A 21,372-nucleotide genomic window follows, 5' to 3' on the forward strand; every position below is an offset into this window, starting at 1 on the left:
GTGCATTATGGGAGTTTAAATAAACATTTAACCCCCTTTGAAAGTCAGAGGGATGACATTAAGAAACCATCAGCCATGTGTGGGAGAGGGGAAAGTGAGACTAGGTTAATCATCTGCTTGGCATTAAAGCTGAATTAATGAAAATGCCATAACAATAAAAGTAAATGAGATTATGAAAGAGAGAGGGAGAGGAATGAGTCAAACACAGGGTGACCAGAGTTTAGTAATGGAAAATGCAGGGCTCGAATGTGTTGGTAGACCTTTGCACAGCATGACAACACTCAAGCTGCCTTTCCCCACAGGACCCGTTGCTTTTGTCAAAGCATAACCAAAGAAAATAAGGGCAGAGGGCTTTCTCTCTCCCTGCCTTTGATAGACCTGCAAGGGGGCAAGACAACGGGAAGGGACAAGGGCACTGGTCAAGAGGGGATTAGAGGAACAGCAGCTCTGAGGAAAGCTGCCCTATCTCAGGAACTTCCACTACAAAAGCAATCTGTGGCTTGAAAATAGGCAGATAGTCCCTTTACTGGTTTCTCTCTCAGTGACCCTTTATGCAGGTGACCATGGAAATAGCACACAGTTGGAGGAGGCCGAACAGGAGCCACCAGATTAGGATCTAAAAGAAGGTAGGGTTGGGAAATTATGGGATTGTTAGCATAGTAGCTGGGGCATGATAGCAAAATGCCACTATGTTCCCCCCGCTTTGACCCGTGAGAAAACCAGGACAACTTTAGTATCGTTGTAGTATTACAGAGAGGGGGCAGAGCGTGTGTTTGAAGGACATCCAGTAAGTGATAGTTCTAAAACAGTGAGCCTTAAACATACAATAAGCAAACCAGAGAAAAGGCAGCAAGATACATTAAGTGCAGTTTAAGATACTCTCTGACAATAATGAATGGGGTTGTGAGTTAATGAAAAAAAGTGAATGTGAATGAGCATAGAATCCCTGAGTGCTTTTATATTGCTCCCATTGTCTTCTGCAAAGAAAGCATGTATAAGACACGGTGAAATGATCTGTATGGATACTCTCGCTGCTGAATTACAGGCCTTTGGAAAAGGATTCCTAGATTCTATTCTCAGCTCTGCCACAACCTTCTTGTGACTTTTGGCAAGTTATTTAGGCTAAAATTTTCAAATGTTGCCACTAATTTGGGGTGCCCAAGTGTGCACATCTTGGCCCCTTTTCAGACTGCAGCTCTCATTGATTTCAACTGGTGCTATGGGCGCTCAACGTTTCTGAAAGTCAGGTCTGAGGCATGTCTCAGATTGGGCACCTAAAATCACTAACCACTTCCAAAAAATTGCACCTGAACCTATGTCTGCCTCAGCTCTCTGATCTGTAAACCAGGGATGATGATCCTTAGTGCATGTGGCTTTGAGATGTTGATGGGGTTAAGTCCCACCAATAATTCCCCACCTCTCAATTACACTGGAGACACTGTGTTGTGCAGCTGATGGATTGCTGGGAGCCAGGACCAGCTTGTGCTACCAGAAAGTTGGAGGTGCTCTAGCTCTTATATCAATTTGACTTTATTCTAGTTCTTACACCACTCCCATCACTGTAGTATCTAAGCACCTCCCAGTAATGCATTAAGAATATGACAAACACATCTGTCACATGCTTGTTCTCTCATCCTCTCCCTAGGACAAGAAATGTGTGCCGTGGAATGTTCTGTTTTGAAATTAGCACACACACATGTTGCTCTTTATTTATGTTAGATCTAGGAAACATGCCTGGCACTTGGTGCAGGGGGTGGTGAGGTTTGTGATGGTCCTTAGTTCCTGGAGAAATTGATGGCACATTCCTGGGCTGGCCCTTAAGGAAGCTCTGTCACCAGTCCTATGAGGCTGCCGTACATCTGGTTGCCAGAGGAGGCACCTGAGGCTGCAGAGGGAGGAGGCACATAGAGGAAGAAATGCAGGTTTCTGTAGAGCAAGGAAGAGAGGGTAGGATAAGAGCTAAATTGAAGGGGGGAAGAGTTGGGGGTCACAGAGGGATAAAAACTGTTTTCTCCCATGCTGCCCTTTATTGTAAAATGACCCAATCTTTCACTTTCGAAGTGGGAGGAAGTGGGAGAGGAAAGAGAGTGTTTCTTTTTCTTTCCACTTCACCAACAACCTCCCTTATTCCCACCAAAATGCTTCTCAGTGACACACCCAACCACAATGCCTCAGCTTTTCACTTGAAGATCAGAGGAGCATTGATAGAAGATGGAGGGAGGAGACAGACTGCCACCTACGGCGCCAGTGATTATCACAGAAGCATGGTGAGGCTTAACGCATGTATAAAGAGCTTTGAGGTACCTGAGAAGAAGGCTAGTGCAGCAGGAGCGTTATACACTGACAAGGCACTCCAGTTGCTTTGAAATGCTCTTAGCAGGGAATAGTTGAGGGAAATGGGCTGCAAGTGTTTTCTATAGTCTGTGCTGTTAGTACCTCATTGTGCTGAAAGTGTTTCTGGAAGGCTCAAAAATTGGGCTAGAAAGAATATCCTCCCTCCTTTTCTCAGGCTCAAAGTTCACCTATTTTCCTGCCAGAGGAAGGCTGTTCTTTTTTTTTTTTTTTTTTTAAAGTGGTAAAAATGTATGATTTCCCCCTTGATTTATGTGAGGGTACATAGTTCACTTTGATCAATATGTTATCAGATGAGGTATAGCAATTGTAGAGAAGGATTTTTCACTTGGGAGTGTACTTCGTCACATCGTCAACCTGTGGAACTCAATGGCACAGGATGTTATGAAGGCCAAAAGTATAACTGGGTTCAAAAAAGAATTAGATAAATTCATGGAGGATAGGTCCATCCGTGGCTATTTGCCAAGATGGTCAGGGATGCTCTGCGTGTCCCTAAACTTCTGACTGCCAGAAGCTGGGACTGGGCAAAAGGGGATGGATCACTCAATAAATTACCCTGTTCTGTTCACTTCCTCTGAAGCATCTGTCATACTGTTGGCAGACAGGATACTGTGCTAGATGGCCCATTGATCTAAAATAGTATGACCATTCTTATGTTCTTACGAGGGAATAGCATGTCTCAGTCTGATCTAACAGCTTTTGTAAGCCAGTGACTTTACAGTAGGGTATGAATGTCGATCAAGGGTGATCATTACCACTAGTTTTTAATCTATAGAGAGCATAGTGAGATGAACTGATGAACTGTCTTTTTGACAGTGTGCTTGTAGCAGTGTGCTGGGTGCTCATTGCCAATGCCAGAGTCACAGTAAATGCTGAATGAATAACTGTGTTGTGCCCAAAACAAAACAAGAGGAATTTCTCCTCTCCTTTCATCTCTGCTTTTAGTGTAGGTTTGGTTATGTTTCCCCTCAGTCATAAGTGCAGTGGCACCTTATTTGTCTTTATTTTATTTTCTTTAAGTGCACAGGAGTCGTTCATTCATTTCAATATTGGTGCTGAAAATCAAGATCATGATTATGCCTACATATGCCAGCTTTTTTCCTTCCAAGGCTTCTTGGAACTTGCAGAAGGCATTACTACTCTATTACTAAGTGTTGACCGATGAGACTCACAATTGTGACTGATGCCACGTAGGTTTCTCTCTGCTTTATTGAGCTTTTTTGCTTTTTTCCCAGTTGTAGTCATATTAAGTAAGAGCTCACAGCACTGAATTGCAGGCGTTTTGGGGGATGCCATTTTGGTGGGCAAGGAGTAGCAGTAGTGAGTGGAACTGGAAGGATAGAGGGAGCTATTGACTAGTCCTAATAACATAAGAGAGGAACTGTGCTGAGTGCTAATGGTACACAGCAGAGATGTGGTGTGTCAGCTGGTGAAAGGAAGGGCTGCTTGAGATAAAAAGAGCAGAGGGAGGTTCATGGGAGGAGACATATAGCTGGCTGTGAAGAACTGGTTTTGTAAATATCTGGATTGCTGCATGATGCTGTGTTTTTTGTTTTGTTTTATTTTGAAATCTCTGAGCTGTTGAAGCATTTGTACTAAAGAACTGAGATTATCTAGAGGGAAAATCACAAAATTTTAGGGCCTGTCTGAATTCACTGAGTTAACCAACTCTGCCCTCACTTTCATAGGTTAGGATCCTTTGTAGCCAATGTTGCATGTTAAGAACTGAGGTAAAGAGCTGCACAGAAGCAGCCATTTGCATTGCTCAAAGACAAGTTTTGCTGGTCCTACAAAACCAGGTGAAATTATGCTACATATTCTTGAACACCATCTATTGACACTTTATCTATAGACTGACTATTTATATATATAGTTATACAGCTCTCCTGTACCAGAGCAAGGTGATTCCTCTTCCACATATGTGCATCAGCAAACTCTGTGGAGACTGGCAGAGATTTGCTGTCAGTCTGGATTTCTTTTCTGACTGAAACAAGAACCCCTGGGAGCTGACAACGATCTCTCATTTCACTTCGTGAGGAATCAGATTTTGGAGTTCCTGTGACTCATACACTGATAATCAATTGCCATTAGAAACCCACATATTTACAAATATCCTGTTGACCTCGAACAGCTACTGTGGGTGGTTTTTCATTTCTTTTTGGCTCATTGCATTTTTACTGGCTTTGGTCAAAGAAGCACAACCAAAAAGGGCTATGCAGGCTTTGCTTTATATATCTCTCAGGTGAATAGATCGTAGAACTTTGAGGTACCTAGAAGGGAGATGCCACTGGAGAGCTAAAATAACAGACAGAATAACACTGATAGTCTTTGGGTAGCTTGTGTGTCAATAGCTGCTGCCCCCTTTAAACTCAACAGTCCATGTGAAATCCCTCCCTCGTCTCTCTTTTAAAAACTGTTTAAAAATGATTTTTTTTCAACTAGTTTTTGTGGTTACGCTTTTCCTTTTAAGATGACTTTTGACCTAAAGAACCAGAGCTCCCCAACAACCGCCCTCTCCCTTCTATTCATAGACGAGAAAAGTGCAGAGCACATAGAATTAGAAACAGAGCTTGAAATCTCTTCAGGTATGCTGTTCTCATGTTATTTCAGCACTTCCTAGCTGAAACAAGAGGGTACTAGTAGACTTCAGAAAGAAAAAAATAAAGAGTTAAGACTTTTTGAACCTTGAAAAATGTTCACTTTGCATTTGGTTTGGGATGATGGGTGACTTCTTTTATCCAGATTTGTTCGCCCATCCCTGTTTGACTAGTATATTAAATATGATAGTCCTTTTTGCTAATGATCAAAGTTGACAAACAGAAAAGGTTCCCTGCTATTTAGCTAAAGAAACACGAACCAGGCAAGGTTGTTGCTAGCATGCAGAAAGTAATTTCACGGCTTCTGGGAGGTTATAACCAAGCCTTGTATACTGATTGAGATTCAAAAGTGGGGAAACTGATTAATGAAATAAAAAATCTGGAATGTTTTCCATGCAAACATTCATCAGTATATCTTATGTAATTACATAGCCAATAAATCAACACAGTGTGTAAATGCTTCAGTCATGGTGTAAATATCTTAATGACTGAAGCATCTTTAGACATGAATAATTTATATCTGTATGATTCATTTTTCATATCCATGCTTTATTTTAACACGATAAACTAATACTTCTCTGTCAGGGGATGTGCAGTTGATTATCCTTTTCGGATTTCTCTTTCTTGTGTTTATTTTTCTCTGTTAGACACACTCCATTTCTTTTTTTCTGCTTTCTCTAATGTAATCTTATTTATTCACCTTGTCTACCTTAGTTTACCTTCCCAGTACATCTCAACAGACATCTAGAAATGCTGCCAAGACATAAGCTGATTTTTCCTCTCACAAGTAACTTTGCAAGCACTGCATCAGCATCTTGAGACATTGACTCAGTACCACCAGATGACATTAGCATCTTCTTTTTTCTCTGTTGTTGTAGAAGAAACATGGATTATGGGAAGTACTTGCTAGTGATAGGCCAATGCCAATTAAAGATTATCACTTGCAGCATCTTTATTGGTTCAGCTCTTTGCCACAATACTTAACACAAAATTGGCTTGCTTCTGCACTAAGTACTATAAACTGCTGATGCTGAAATAACTTGTTTGGAATTCCAAACATAAGTGGAAAAAATCAGCTGAAAAAATGACAACCGTGTTCTCAGCACAAGACTGGGAGCCCGGAGTTCATGAGTTCTACTCTTGTCTCTGAGATGGATAGTTTGTTTGGTCGTAGGCAAGTCAACTAGGACAAAAAAATTTAAAAGGATACTTTTGGGTGCCTCCGTTTTTCGGAGCTCAACCTGAGGCACTTTTGGCTGAACAGCGTTGCTGAGTGCCTGCGACTTCCATTGATTTCAGTAGTGTATATGGATGTCCAGCACCTCTGAAAATCAGGCCCAAGGTGTCTCAGTTGGGCACGAAATTGAGACACCCAAAATTAGCAGACACTTTTGGAAATGTTAGCCGTAATTTCTCTACCTGAATTTTCCATCTGCAAAAAGGGGATGATAATATCAATTTACTTCACAGGAGGTTTTATGAGGAATAATTAGCTAATACCTTTTAACATAATGAATGATTCCACCCCAACACCTCTATCTTCTCTTCACTCCCTTTCATTCTTGTATACTAGTTTAGAGGACCACTCCACTTCCATTATTTAATACATTTCCAGGTCTGTTTGTTTACTTTCCATATATCTTTTCCCCTGTATTTATACTTTGGGACAATGATATGACTTTTCACTTTCTTCCTCTTCTGGTTTCTGCTCAGTGCTTTTTATTTGGCCACTTGTTGAGTTGTTATCTTTGACTTGTTCTCATATAGTGCCTTCTCCTTGTCAGGGATAGGACATCATTGCAGGTGTCTCTTGAATCACTGCATCATATTCTTCCTCTTCTGCAGAATTCCATTTTCTGTCATACTTTGGATATTGGAAATACAGGGACAGATTCTTTATGATTAAATGAAAGATCTCATGTTCCCCTTTAATTACCTAGTTTAAATCCCTGCTAATAAACACTACCAATTTCAGTTCCAGCTGCTTATGTGAAGGCTGTCTCATCTAAACATTTGCCTCTCCTCACAGCAGGCATCCCAGTGTTCTGTGACCCCAAACTCCTCCAGTTCACCAATGATTTACTGTAGTGTTAACATTTTCCTTTCTCCACTGATGCTTGGCACTGGGACCTCTGAGAAGATCATTTACTTTGTCCCAGTTTTCAGTTGTCGTCTTATATCCCTGAAATGCAGCTTCATTTTATCAAATCTCCCTTACTTGTCTCATTTGTTGCCTGATTGTCAATAATCGGTAAAGATTCCTCAGGTTTTGTTTCAAAATATGCTTCATCCTGATTATCATATGCTTTATCTTGGCATTCAGGAGGCAGACTACCGTCTTTTTCCCTCGTTCTGGGTAAGAAATATTTGTATCAAATATTACAGAGTCACTAATTAGAGTCATTTGCTGCTTCTTTCTTTCTGGTTTCTGTTCAGTGCTTTCTTCTTGGCCAGTTGTTGAGTTACTATCTTTGGACAATTCTTTCTCCATGTTAAGGGCAGGGCATCTCTTGAATCACTCCACACACATTTCTCTTCTGATCTTCATTCTATTTCAAATTACTATACTCTCACCTTCTTCCGTTTTCTCCACAACTGTCTTTTCTGTTATCTCAACTTGATGAGTCTCTGGCGGTTCCACCCTTCATCAAATTTTCGTTCACCCTTTTCTGTCAGCCATTTCAGCTACTATTGAAGGATCTTCCTCTTCTCCAAAAGAAAAAGAAACCAGCATGTACTTTTATACATCTGTAACTATTCACTTCCCACATATTAGCCCTCCTGGTCTTTGTTCAGATATTTGAACATCTTGCACTTTTCACTGCCTTAGTTACTTAAGTAGCATTCTGTCCCTGAGGAATTTTCACTTCAGTTGTTGTCTCTTAGCAAGTCATTGTGTTCTTTCTTTCCATCTCAGAAATGCATCTGCCTGCTGCTTCATAGGGTTTGAGTCAGAGCTCTAATCTGCCTAAGCACCGCTCCTTGTTATCAGCATTTACTTTACTGCCCTCTCTTAAGCTTCCAAGCAAAGTATCACATCTCTAGAAACCAAACTGCTCTCACTTTCATTCACTCCACACTCAAAATATAGGCTCCCTAGTTAATTCTTTAAATCCCATAATCATTCCTTCTGGAACTCCCTAGTCCAATGTGCTTTTCTTGTTTGTGGCCTAGATAAATACAGTCGTTGTGAAGATTTTATGTGGAAGAATATGAAAATGGCACAAATACCAAATGGGTGTAATACTGAAATACTTTTTTTGGTCTAATTTTAACAGATTCGGTAGCAACAGCATCTGGACCATTGTTAGTCGAAGTTGCCAAAACTCCTGGTGCTGCTCTTGGGGTTGCACTAACTACCTCGATGTGCTGCAACAAACAGGTCATTGTCATAGACAAAATCAAATCTGCAAGTATTGCAGACAGGTGAGTGCTACAGAAAGCCCTATGTTACTGGATTACACATCCATCTTATATCTATCAATATTTTGTGTTGCTGTTTTAAAAACTTTCCTTGATGCTCTCAAGGTTGTTAGAGCTTAAAATTAACCCACGTTGGCAGACAGGAGCTCCATAATGTAGAGCTTTTAAAAAGACTCCAGGATACCATTTTACTTTTGCTCATTCACACGGCACTAAACTACAGAGAAACAAACCAACCCCCAACAACACCCTCTGTCATCCCATAAACAAACACCGTCTCCTCTTTCTGTTTGCTTAGGCTGTGCTGCACAGGAAATTGGAGGTTTGCTTGGGGTTTTTAAATATAATGCTGCAGAAGTGATTAGCATTAAAAAAAATATATCTTGCTGGAATTCTTAAAGTAAATCCCTCAGTGTGAAACATCTATCAAAGGCAGAACACTTTGAGACTTAGCAACCATGAAGTGCTCTTTTAGGGGGTATTGCTCAGTCTTGTGGCCCAGTGAAATGGAACTCCTTATACTTGGATATTTTGTCTTATTTATATTTTAGAATACCATTGAAATCTTGGAAAGACTGGCTTCTGTATTTTTGAAGTTATTTTGCAGTACTTGATAAGGAAAATGGCTTTTTCAGCTCCATTTGAAAATTCCCACCATACTGAGTTAAAATTATATTTACAAACAGAAAAAAAAAAAGTCCAATATTTTCCCCCAGATGCTGTAACCTCTGTACAAAAGTCGTGGAATCTTTTTTAAATTGAAATATTACGTTTCAGCAGCACATTTCTCCTGCATGTCCCCAGTCACCCTTCCTTGTAATTCCTCTTTGACAACGGTGCTGTTAGTAGCACCCACTTGTAGCAGTGAGTCTACAGCTCCACTGTGGGCTTTACCCTACAGTAGAATCTTTGAGAGTGACGGCCATTGATCCAGAGGTGTTCTCCAGCTCAATGGTGCAGGATGCTTTAATTTTCTCCCTCTGTTTTTTCCCATTCCACAGGGGGTAACCAATTAAAGGAGCTGTCCACTTGACTGGTACGTCGGGATGCTGACTGCTGTGTTTGCATTTCTCAACTCATCCAGTAGCCAGTTTCTTGAGTGCAGCAAGATGTAGCAGCTAGCCCCCCTTCCAACCCTCCCCCACCCCTCAAGTCACCATGCCAGCCCTGGTTTCATTATTTGTTTGACTACTGCATAATATCATCATCATTTACAGCTTTTGTACTAATAAATGTTTAACTATGAATAACTCAAAAAATGATGAACTGGGTGCTTGTGTGAGGGATATAGCTGAGTCTCCTTAAGCTCTTCTCATTTATTCTGCTGCCATTCACACATATATGAGTAGTCAACTAGCCCATTCTAGTTCTGTGAGTGATGTCTTGACATACTGTATTTGCCAAATTGTATTTAAGATTTGTACTAAGAGACTTAAAGTTTGACCAGTGGAAATCCTTATAAAAGTATGACATTTTTCTCTACAAAAATGAAAATCTCATAATTGTCATGACCAATTTGAAGGCTTTAAAACTCATATTCCAATCAAAGAGCACACTTATCATACTGAGTTTTTCTCCCTCTGTATAGATGTGGTGCATTACATGTAGGAGACCATATTTTGTCCATCGATGGCACCAGCATGGAGTACTGTACATTGGCAGAAGCAACACAGTTTTTGGCTAATACAGCAGACAACGTCAAACTTGAGATCCTTCCTCACCATCAGACTCGACTAGCACTGAAGGGACCAGAACACGGTAAGGGGATCTGTAGCACTAGATTCCTCTTTCTCCTCTCTTCATATCTACTGCCATTGCTGAAGCACCTGGAAATGATATTAAGGCAATTTTGTCTGTAACCTTTCTTTTCAGTTCTCCAGGTTAAGCTTCTGAAATCCCTTTGCACACTGTGTACTGTTTTGTTTACCTTAATCTATCCTCAGAGATTCCTAAAAAAAAGGGGGGAGAAAAAGTTTTGCTAAAAAGTGCCTCTGCATAGTTCCAGTTATATACAAAAAGAGTTGGTGATCATACCTTTGTAGTTATATGAAAAAAGCAAACTAATTATGCGAAATCAGTGAATTATACTGTGAATGGCTTCTCAAAATGGAAAAAAATAATATGGATCATTACCAACTTCTTTAAACATATTCACTTTGAAGGGTATTATGAGTGCCCCTGGATTCACCTACTTTCTGTGGTCTGTGATAAGTTTTTGAAGCTTCTCTCTCAAAATACTTCCAAAATACTGAATTTCTCTTATTATTAACAGTATCATTGACTGCCATCCTTCTCAGGGAAGCTTTTCAAATTATTCTACTGCTCAGTTTAGATATTTACAAACTGTAGTGTTTGTTTGTGGACACTTGCCCTAGTTCACTTTACTGTCTCCTGATGTTATATTAGAATACTATGCAATAAGGAACTTTTCCAGCCAGACATTTGACTCCTGTTGTTATTCAGCCCAAATACAGGGAGTTCATATCTTGTAGATTGGATAATTATGAAAGTGGTTAATTTCAAGTACCCACAGATAAATTCAACTTAATAATATTGTATATCTTCAGCAGAAATACTGGAGATAGATAGATACCTTCAGCACTGGGATATCTATGCTGCCACAAGAGACTTGATATATTTTATTGCCAAAACAGCAAAACTATACCTGCGGCTTCTTTGATCAAGAGTCTGCTTTATAGGCCTAGATACTTCAGTGATAAGAAATGCTGGTAGATACATGGCTAAATGTAGCTGCCTCAATAGGCACCTGATCTCGGCTTTATTCATTCTGTCAGAGAGCAGCAAGCAGTGAACCAATGAACCATGTTTTGGATGACACTAAAATGTTTAGTGTTTTGGATGACACCCCTATTGGGGTGAATGAAGAGTAGCTCCTGGGATTCCATATTCTGCCATCCTCCAACTGTGTCTCCGTTCCCCTTCTGCACAGCAATCTGGAGAATCAAAAGAAAATGAGGGATGACACCTATACTGAAACGCTGAAGAGGGTGAACAAGGTTGATGATGTATTTCCTTACCATACAATTGTGCCAGTATTTTACAAACTATGCAACATATGAGGCAAAGATGTCATACATGGTTATTTTGTCGCTGTTTGAAACTCTCTTTGAGAATGAAGTGGCGCTCTCCTGTTAAAAGTTGAGTACCATGGCCAGAAGGTTCTATTCAGTAGCAAACTGGTTGTAGAGCTGAGCAGAATTTGCTTTTCAAGACAACATTAAAATAAATTCTGGCCTTCAAGGTCTTCCTTCAAGGCCTCTGTTATACACCTTCACATTCACCTTCACCTAGTGCAGCTGCAGTATGTAGGCCAGTATAGATGTTGTGCTGCATTGATACACAGATGGGCATTGAGCTTTGTGAAGTGACACCGAGAGGATTCAGTGACATGTAGGCAAGGACAGCTTTATAGAGGAGCTCTCCCTAGCCAACTAGGCAACTGCCTTAAGTTGACCAGAAGAGCCCAAATGTTTTGAGTATAGACTCCTAGATGGTGTTACTTAAATATAAACCTACAACTATCTGAAGGGGGGGTTCCAAAGAGGATGGAGCTAAGCTGTTCTCAGTGGTGGCAAATGACAGAACAAGAAGCAATGGTCTCAAGTTACAGTGAGGGAGGTCTAGCTTGGATATTAGGAAAAACGTTTTCACTAGGAGGGTGGTGAAGCACGGGAATGGGTTACCTTGGGAGGTAGTGGAATCTCCATCCTTAATGTTTTTTAAGGCCCAGCTTGACAAAGCCCTGACTGGGACAGTTTAGTTGGAGTTGGTCCTGCTTGGAGTAGAGGGTTGGATTAGATGACCTCCTGAAGTCTCTTCCAACCCTAATCTTCTGTGATTCTATGATATCACAACCTACTCAAGAGGAAACTGGCTTATGGAAACAAATGTACTCTTGAGAACAATCCTGGGAAATGGACTGAATGATATAAGAGTACTTTCCATCTCTATCGTCTGTGATTCTATTATATGTTGAGTCATTAAGGCTCTTGCTATTGAACGCAGTTATTGGTCTCCCCAGAATGTGCTCTGAATTCTGAACTGGCAAAAAAAAAAAAAAAAAAAAAAAAACCCACCCACAAAACAAAACAAAACCAAAAAACCGAAAGAGTGTGAATGGAAGAATAAAGGGTTGAGCCCAAAAATAAAGTGCAAGAGACCAGATTTGTGTTTAAGGGTTGTTGTTTTTTTCTTTTATACTGGGATGCCAACCTCATTCCTTTTTCTACTGCTGCTCCATAAATTTTATCCAACATTAAGAAGTCCTGGGCTGCAATAGCTCAATGAATTACTAATGTACATGGTGTGGGTTTACATAGAATTCTTGTTGAATTGGAATGATCATTCTGCAAGATATGGAAACTTAATTTGTGTGGATTTTTCACCTCATAGGACTCCTTTTACACCTATCCACAATGCAAGAGGAAAAATCAAAAGCTGCTAGATAATTTCCTGCTGGAAGCAGCCTTTTTAATTAAACAGGACTCATAGCAACCTGAATATAATGAAAATCTGCCTGGCTGCATTATTCTTATCAGATTTTAATTTTTACACATGGTTAAAGCTCAGAAATTGACATAGATTATCAGAAGAAGAATCAGTTGAATTTGAAAAGATGTGATAGGATACTACAGTAAGTTTGATTCATTAAAACAAAATATTGAGATAGATTGTTACCAGGGCTGCTGGGATTTTCTTGGCCACATTATCCTGCTTGATATGTAAGTTTTTATAGACTTTTTCAAGATGACTTCTTTTAGAATTAGATTGGTGAGCTGTTCAGGCATTAGTCTATTCAACTGTGAAATGAAGCTGAGCGGTTCTGTCCAAACACAGGAACTAAATGTCTTGATTTCAGTGCAGGTGACCCTCAGGTGGTTTATAAAGTGGTGTTGGGAAACATTTTATTTTTTAAGTCAAATACATTTCTTTCCTTTTACCTTCCCTTACCTATCCTTTGTTGTAATGAAACGTTCCATTGGGGTGGGAAGCAAGGGGGGGAAACTCTATTTAGTTACAAAGGATTTAATGTATTCAGCCAAGTCAGAGATCCTACTTCTGTAACATAAAATGGAGAAAAAACATAGCTTTTCCTCTGGCATTTAGTTTGGGCCATGGGCCAAACGCTTCTCATAGTTTTTGACAATATAGCCCAAATCCCCCCCCCCTCATCTTTTAATACAAAGGTACAGCCAGTGGGGACAACAGGTCACAAAATACTGCGTTCCATCTTGTTCAGAGTGAACAGACCACATTGCACCTTCAGCAGCATCTCCATACTAAAAATGAGGGTGGTTATTACCTGCTCCATTTTATATAATTTAGGAGCAGCCCCCTGGCTTTTGGCAAATTGATCAATGTGTGCCTTTCCCCTCTACCTGACCCCATCCTTTTTTGGGACAAATTTTGCCCACCCACATTTTGCTCACAAACCTGTGAGTAGGAATCAAATGTGGTCTTAATTTTAATCCAGAAAATAAAAAGATCTGAGGATCACCCTGCAAAACCATAAATAGTAACTTTAGACTTTTGCTTTATCTTTATTAATCAGGCCACAAGATAGGACTTTTGTGATGATGGTTCAGTGAAGTACTTTATTGTCCAGGGTAATGTAATACCAGTGATGGATGCTGGCAAAATTAAAATGTTAAAGCAGTAAATTGAAATGACTGGCATGTAAACCACTTCAAATCATTGTGGGAAATGTGATTTATAATCCCTTTTTATTTTCTTAATATATACAAGTTCTGCTAATGCAGGTGGAGATTTGCAAACCTTTAATTACTAGTCATGTATCATACATCTTGTTAATGTTGACTGAAGTATTTTTCTAAAAAGTTGTAATGTTAGCTGTTAAGGCCAGAGGGAGATTAGAAATTGATTCAGTTCATATCTTTAAAAAAAAAAAAGCCATAGGAAGCATTATTTCTAGGAAGATGAGAGGTTTCCATGCCTGAAGTTGATCGCAGTGTTTGCTGATCACCAAGAAAAGGGACAAAGCCACATTAATTTTTTCCCTCTTTTCAAACTGCTTTCATTTTTGTTATTTTTCATTTATGCAGTTCCGTTACCTCTCCCTCTTCTCTGGTCCCTTTTGTTTTCTGATTTCCTGTCATTCCTTCATGCGGGCAGTGAAGGTTCAAAGAAGCAACAGGCAACTTACCTGGGATTCCTATGCCAACAACCACAGCAGCCTCCTCACCTACCGCCATTATAATACCTACCACCTTGATCATTGCAGGATGCCAGCCTTGAAATTCCAGAAAATGCCTCCTCAAAAAAAGCTTTGTAATGTTCCATGCTTTTTCCTCCTGACATATTTTTTTTCTTCTTCCTCCTCTCATAATTCTCTCATTTCAGGCAGTTAAAGCTTTCCATTTTGTGAGTGTTCACACTTTTTTCATAACTATGACAAGGTTATTTCTGACAACTTATGCCTTCTTTCTTTCTTTAACTGGACAGCCTTTGTAGATGAGAAAAGGCTTGAAAATTCGCAATGACCTGATTTTTTCAACCATATTACTAGATCATTAGGTTTGAGAACCTTATGTGCAGCATAATCTTTGAATACAAAGAATGGCTTACAAATTTTATGTCAGAAATCACCTATTAAAAAAGCATTTCTAGAGTTAGTGTCCAGATACATTGATTTATATTGATTCATGGTTGTGTATCAAAAATATTTTATTTTATGTACTTTGCTTAAAGTAAGACATTTTTTTTTTTTTTGGTCTACGTTGTCTTTGCTAGTTCCTAGCTCCTAGTTCCTTTTATGCCTCACATGGTGTTGAAATTCTGGCTATGCTGTTGTCTAGGGTCACACATAAGGTTTGATATGTGTCTTTGTTACTAGATATACACAAATCATTTTTGCGCACCATACTTATTGTCTGATTCATGAGTGAGTTACAGGCTTGTGCTGCACTGTTCCCTGCTATGTGCCAAGTGTCCAATTTTTTACAGCAGCTTTGGTGTCTTCGTCCTTCTCTCCTACCTCCATGAGTGCGTACAGCCTGAGTTCCCTGAACATGAGCACCTTACCTCGCAGCCGCTACTCCACCAGCCCACGTGGAACAATGATGAGGCGGAGAATGAAAAAGAAGGACTTCAAAAGCTCATGTAGGTGGTAATAGCAGTCATTTGAAGTGTGTGACAAATAGGGGCTGGGGAAACAAGATCAGAAAAAAGGCACAATGTTGACTGCAGTTTTACTTTGGCAAATATATTAAAGAGAAGATATCAGGAAAGCAGCAGTAGTTTAGATATCCGTGTGTTCGATATGGGGGAGCAGGAATCAGCAATATACAATGTTTGCATCCAACACTAAAATAGGGTGATTACTTCTAGTTCGTGTAACCCATGGTTAAAAATATATTTTATTTTAGTGTAGTTTGCCTCAGTACTCTCTGGATGGATATACAATGCTAGTATTGGAAGTGATATTAAAATTCCTTTTTCCTTTCCCCAGGAAATAGAAATCATAGTTGAACGTACAAAAATAGACTGCACATAAGTTCCATTGTTAAACCACAGGAGAGGAGCTTGCCACTACAGTTAAAGGGAACTCCATACTGCTGTATCTAGATCATAATTTTAGAGAAGTAGGCTCACTTTGGGTGAGTTATAAGAAGAGCTGGATAATAATAGGGACTAAAGATCTTCGTTGTATTGGCACTAATGATATTCCAAAGTCTGATTTTTGATCAAAATGATTTTTCTGTATTATGGCTGCTTCTAGTGTAAATAATGTGAAATTACACTGGATGTATGCACTTTACTGAGCCACCCATCTACTGTCTCTTCTACAGTTCTTCATCATGTGTTTATTTTATTCTCTAAACCTGTAATCATGTTATCATCTACACTTGAGTAAACTGCTGAAAACCTACATCCAAATAATATAAAGGGACTGGCTAGTTCTATTATTTTGAGATCAGCCAGTACCTCTGGATTCCAGGATTTTGCCTATTGCTATTTCCAGAAATTCAGAGATTATGAGGTGAACACACAAGAGTGGAGACAGCAAGCAAGAATGAGGAAGGGTTATGTTTAGAGTTCCAGTGGGCCTTCCTGCTCAGCTCAGCTTGCAGAATTAGAGCATTAGTCAGAGATGAATTTTCATTATTTCCACCATTGAACAAGTTTCTCCTGGGGATGGTTGGGAGGGAATTGTGGGATTCCACCATAGCACAAAATGCTCCTCCTCAAATATCTGTCTTTGTCACAGCAAAATGGCAGTTTCTTGTCAATGTAAATCATCTTTGATTTTTGTGGGAAATAGCAAATAACTCCATGTGAGACTGAGAGGTTTTTTTGCTAGTTCCTTTAGTCTTTTCACACAATTTTGCCCTTCTTCAGATTTTTTTATCTTATCAGCCATTTGATCCAATACATATTTTGACTTATCATCTGCTGATGCATCCCATAGGGTCATTAGGAGGTACTGTGTCAATCCACAGTGTGGCATTTATAAGTTTAGGTATAATAAGGTATGAGTCTCTTTCTCTCTGTATGCATGCAGCGATATACGGGGATTATTATATAAATACTAATTGATTTGGAAAGGGATAGTAGTAAAATACTGCCCAAGACAAAAATATTTCCTGAGTTGGTGGTGTACCATCAGACTGTGGTCATTCTGTGCAATTGAAACTATTACTACTTGAGACAATTTTATTACTGCCATTGCCTTTGCAGACAGTCATTACTTGTTTGTATTGTATTTTAAATAAACTTAAGTCTTTTAGTGAAATTCTCCCCTGTGTTGAGGACTGACACAAGGCCCATAAAAGGGTGTAAGTGGTGCATGGGCTGGGCTCGTACTGGCCCTCTGCACAGGGGTGATTTTCACCCTTTAATCACATAAGCGCTGCAACATCAAAGAATATTTCCTGCATTAATGAGAAACTGCATATGCAGCCACCCCAGGAAGTGATATTAAATCTCATGCTTCAAGTTTTAAATCTAGTAGAGATTAGGATAACATTTAAGGTGGAGGGGGCAGATTACCCCATATCTGCCCATTATGGGGTTCTTATACCTTCCTTTGAAGTATCTGGTGCTGGCCATTGTCATAGACAGGACACTGCACTAGATGGACCTAGGATCTGATTCTGTATGGCAATTCCTCTGTCCTTCAGAGAGATGACCACTTCCACTGCCAAGCAGAAGAATCTTCCAGCTCCTTTTGTAGGGGATTAATGGGAGACTGCTCAAATGTCTCTGCTTGACAACAGTGATTTATATCAGATGTAGATTGTTGCCTTTGCCTCGAAGAGCAATAGCACAATCTCTTCTGGGTTTAGTGACCAATTTCTAACCAATCAAATTGTTATGGGATACTTTTAAGTGTAAATTGTAGTAAGTCTGTCTGCTGATGGAAAGGGAGAAGATATGTTGGTGAAGGGCGCTATAGAATTTTCATTGCCGCTTGTTAGAAAAACCCGCATAATTAATGTGATCATCCCAAACTCATGGTAATAAAGTATGAAGATGTAGCGTACTATAAACATTTTATTGCCATGAGTTTGCAATGATTGTAATACTTATGTAGGTCTTCCCAAACACGTGACTGTAAAAATTAAAGACACCTGTTTGCCATCATGTACTTTATTTATGCCCCTTATTTTTTCCTCTCAGTTAATTTTCCTCTGCTTTTTCACTTTTGGCATATGTTACTTACTATGCAAACAATTACGTCACTGTTTGGGTAGAGTTTAAATTCCCAAATGCTGTGCAGTGTGGCTATGTAAGTAGGACAGATCACATTTATACCAGGGTTGGTGAAATATAGGAATTTACATGATGGTTGTCATGGCCATACATCTGGTAGGAATTAGAGATAAGCTTGGGCATCCATGTTTTTTAGTTTTTCACAAAATCCTCATTGTTGGCGCAGTCCCTTTGATATGTGGTGCCCCCTCTCAGCAGGATCAGGTGACACAGCAACTCTGCTTCAGGTTCCCTCCTTTGATGTGTTGCCTGCCTTCTAGACTGCTTGTTGCTTTCTTGTTATGACCTCAGCTCTCTGCCCAGGTTCCTGATAGTTCTTTCCCCTCTCCACATGTTAAAAAGCCGAATAGTTCGGGAGACCAGTGGCTCTTGATGAGGGGTACACAATCCCTAGTCCTTCAGGTACAGTTTACTTATTCAAGGCCTTAATAAGCCCCCTTGCTAGGGGAACCCAGGCCAGGCCACTCCTCTGTGTTCCAGGCCAGGGACCTGTACAAAGTGGTTGGCTTCAAGCTCTGCCCGCCTCTTATAGTTTCCCTGGCCTGATTCCTACCAGGCCTGCCTGCAGGCTGTTCCTCCATGTCACTCTTGTAGTCCCCTCCTCCAAAAGGTCCAGTCTCCTAGGCAACTTCTCACCAGCCTGTTGCTGAAGATTCTTGTTCTCCATGGTTCCTCAGCCACCCTGCTCTTCTGTTCTGCAGTCCTTTTATCTCTGTAGCTGTTGTGAGTCCACCAATCAGCCCCACCTGAGCAGGCTGTTAGTTTCCCTATTAATCCGTTAGTGGCTGAGACAGCCTGGGACATCCCATGACACGCATCTATCACATGTTGCTATTGTTGGCTAATTTCTCCACTGCCTTTAGGAATATGGAGCATTTTACACTTTCCAGAGTTCCTCTGCCAACTTGTAATTATGCAGCTAAAATAATCCCTGTTCACCTTTTAATATTTCTTGTTCTTTTTCTGTCATTATTAGGGAAATAACAAAAACCGAGTATGAAACCCCCAAACTCAAAATTACAAATCTACATACTGCATAGCACATAGTAAACCAGTCCCCAGGAAGGCCAACAATGTACATGTATGAGCATTTGGTAAAATAGCTGTTCGCATATCCAATGTACGTATAAAAGCATGCAATAAACTAGACCTCAGCATTAACAAAGATTTATTGGGGTCAGTATCCTGCATGCTTTTCTTGCAGAAATACACGTATAGTACTCAAAGCCCCGATACACCATAATCAAACCCCAGACAAATTTTAGGAACGGGAATTTCCAAAGTTTTGGAGTCCAATTCTCAAAAGCATCCAAAAGTTCAGGTATTGATTCAAACTATCCCAATCAATGAAGGCCTTAACCAACCCCTATGTTTCCATTCAACCTTGATGTCTTTTAAGATGGAGGCTTGATGCTCTTAGTCCTCCTTCCCTTCATACCAGTCTCTTCAGGAGTGTATCAGGTGGCTGTATCTATCTACATACCCTGGATTTCCAAAAGAGGAAGCTGCCATGTAAGGGCTGCCCTCTCCCCTTATCAACACCTAAAAAAGAGCAAAGATCAGTTGGTGATTATGCCATAAAAATAATTGTGTAAAATAATTGAAGAATTTAAAATAAGACTACAGCACTTTACCTTAGATATATTTTTCAAGACAGATTTCCACTCGTAAATGCAGAAACTAAAGGAAAAATTAACAAATAGATCTGGCATTGACATTAAGGCAAGATGCCTGTATGAATATGAGAGATGACCTGATAATGGCATAAGCATAGAGAAAAATATGTGCCTACTTAAAAATATCGATTCTGTATCTGAAAATAGAACCTCCGAATATTGTGCCTAAGTTGATGATGATGCCATCCAAAAGTGCAGAGAAAACTATGACAAGGAGGTCTTTGCGATTTGCTCATAAAATGAAAAAAATGAAAACTCTCAGGTGCAATCATTCTCTGACCTATTCATGGTTAGTACATTATCTACTCATTGAGTAAGAAGCAGTATCTAACACAGTGCTATTGAATTATAGAAGTTTTAAAAAATTCTTCACCCGTCACTATCAGCCTCATGCTGAGTTGTTGGAAAAAGTTTAAATTACATGCCAACAATTTGTCACACATATATGAAAAACAAAAACATTGAAAAAGTAGAATGATCTCATAACTTTTAAAGCCATTTTCAACACAAAAAAAAGTCATTTGAAATATGCTGCTCAGCTGTATTAGAAGTTTGTATTGATCAAAAGGAGAACTTCAATCAAAACATCGCACCCATTTTACATATCAAGAGACTCTGCAGATAGGCACTAAATTTACGAAATGATTAAAGGAGGTTTAAGGGACTTGACGGTTTGCAAGCTGATGATGCTACTGTCGACATCTCAGTGGAAATCAGCCTAATAGCAACAAAGAACTGGAACCACACACGCACAAAATCAAAACTAATTTTAGAGAAACCACAGAATCTTTTTATTCTGTAGTTTACAGAGTTGAACCTAAATGCAAAAGTCATATGTGAAGCCAGGGTAGAAAAAGAAGGCTGAACTGTAGCTGATGGAATGTAACTCTAAGTTCCTTTCCTCTCTTTTCACATTTAACATGAATATCCAGAGTTCTACCCCAAATCTATATCTGTGAACTAAGTTGCGTCACCGTTCATTGCTTTCAAAATGGTGAAAAACTGTTGAAGTAAAATTGCAGAAAACAATTGAACTGAATTTGTCAATTTTTAAAATATGTGCACTCCTGTCTAGCCTGTTAAACATGCTTTTAGTATATTTAGGTTGATTTGGTCAAAACTTTATAGTAGTTCAGGTACTGAAAAAACAAGCTTGTAAAAATATATTGATAATGAATGACAGATATAAAAGACTGGGAGGCCTAAGCAACTGGTAGGTTGGGGATTCAGTTATTGCATTCTTGTGTTTTACTTGCAAAATGGTAAGCTTTTTATTTTGGACAGTGTGTGCCTTTTTCATGATTAAGGAATAGTCCCTTTAGGCTTTTTAAGTTTGCCCCCAAAGAGCTTGCTATCTAAAATTAGACAGTGCACAAAATAGGAAGATGATGACCAAAAAAAAAAAAAAAAAAATCAAGATGAGAAGAGACGTAAGGGAAGCTAATTAGAAGATAAGGTACTAAGCAGGATGATGCTTAAGGTTCTGGGGTGAGGGGGTTGTTTGTTTTTTATAATAAGATCATAGTCAATTTCTTTTTCAGGGCACCGCCTAATTAGGTGAGTGGAAAATA

At 39.5% G+C, this 21,372-nt stretch overlaps 1 protein-coding gene across 4 annotated transcripts in view; it reads left to right on the forward strand.

Moving 5' to 3' along the window:
• The window catches only part of GRIP1 (glutamate receptor interacting protein 1), a 482,567-nt gene that overhangs the window by 394,946 nt on the left and 66,249 nt on the right, over positions 1 to 21,372 (forward strand). For 2 of the 4 annotated variants that reach the window (XM_067564076.1, XM_067564078.1), the window contains exons 8-10: positions 8,228 to 8,375; positions 9,961 to 10,130; positions 15,357 to 15,512. In XM_067564076.1, the coding sequence (XP_067420177.1) occupies positions 8,228 to 8,375; positions 9,961 to 10,130; positions 15,357 to 15,512 (474 nt within the window). The remainder of the gene's footprint in view (positions 1 to 8,227; positions 8,376 to 9,960; positions 10,131 to 15,356; positions 15,513 to 21,372) is intronic. The other 2 variants (XM_067564077.1, XM_067564079.1) reach the window with 1 other exon arrangement.

This window comes from Emydura macquarii, unplaced genomic scaffold (genome assembly GCF_026122565.2).
Source record: "Emydura macquarii macquarii isolate MOO-44397 ecotype Brisbane River unplaced genomic scaffold, CSIRO-AGI_Emac_v2 contig_2636, whole genome shotgun sequence".
Classification (NCBI taxonomy): Eukaryota; Metazoa; Chordata; order Testudines; family Chelidae; genus Emydura; species Emydura macquarii.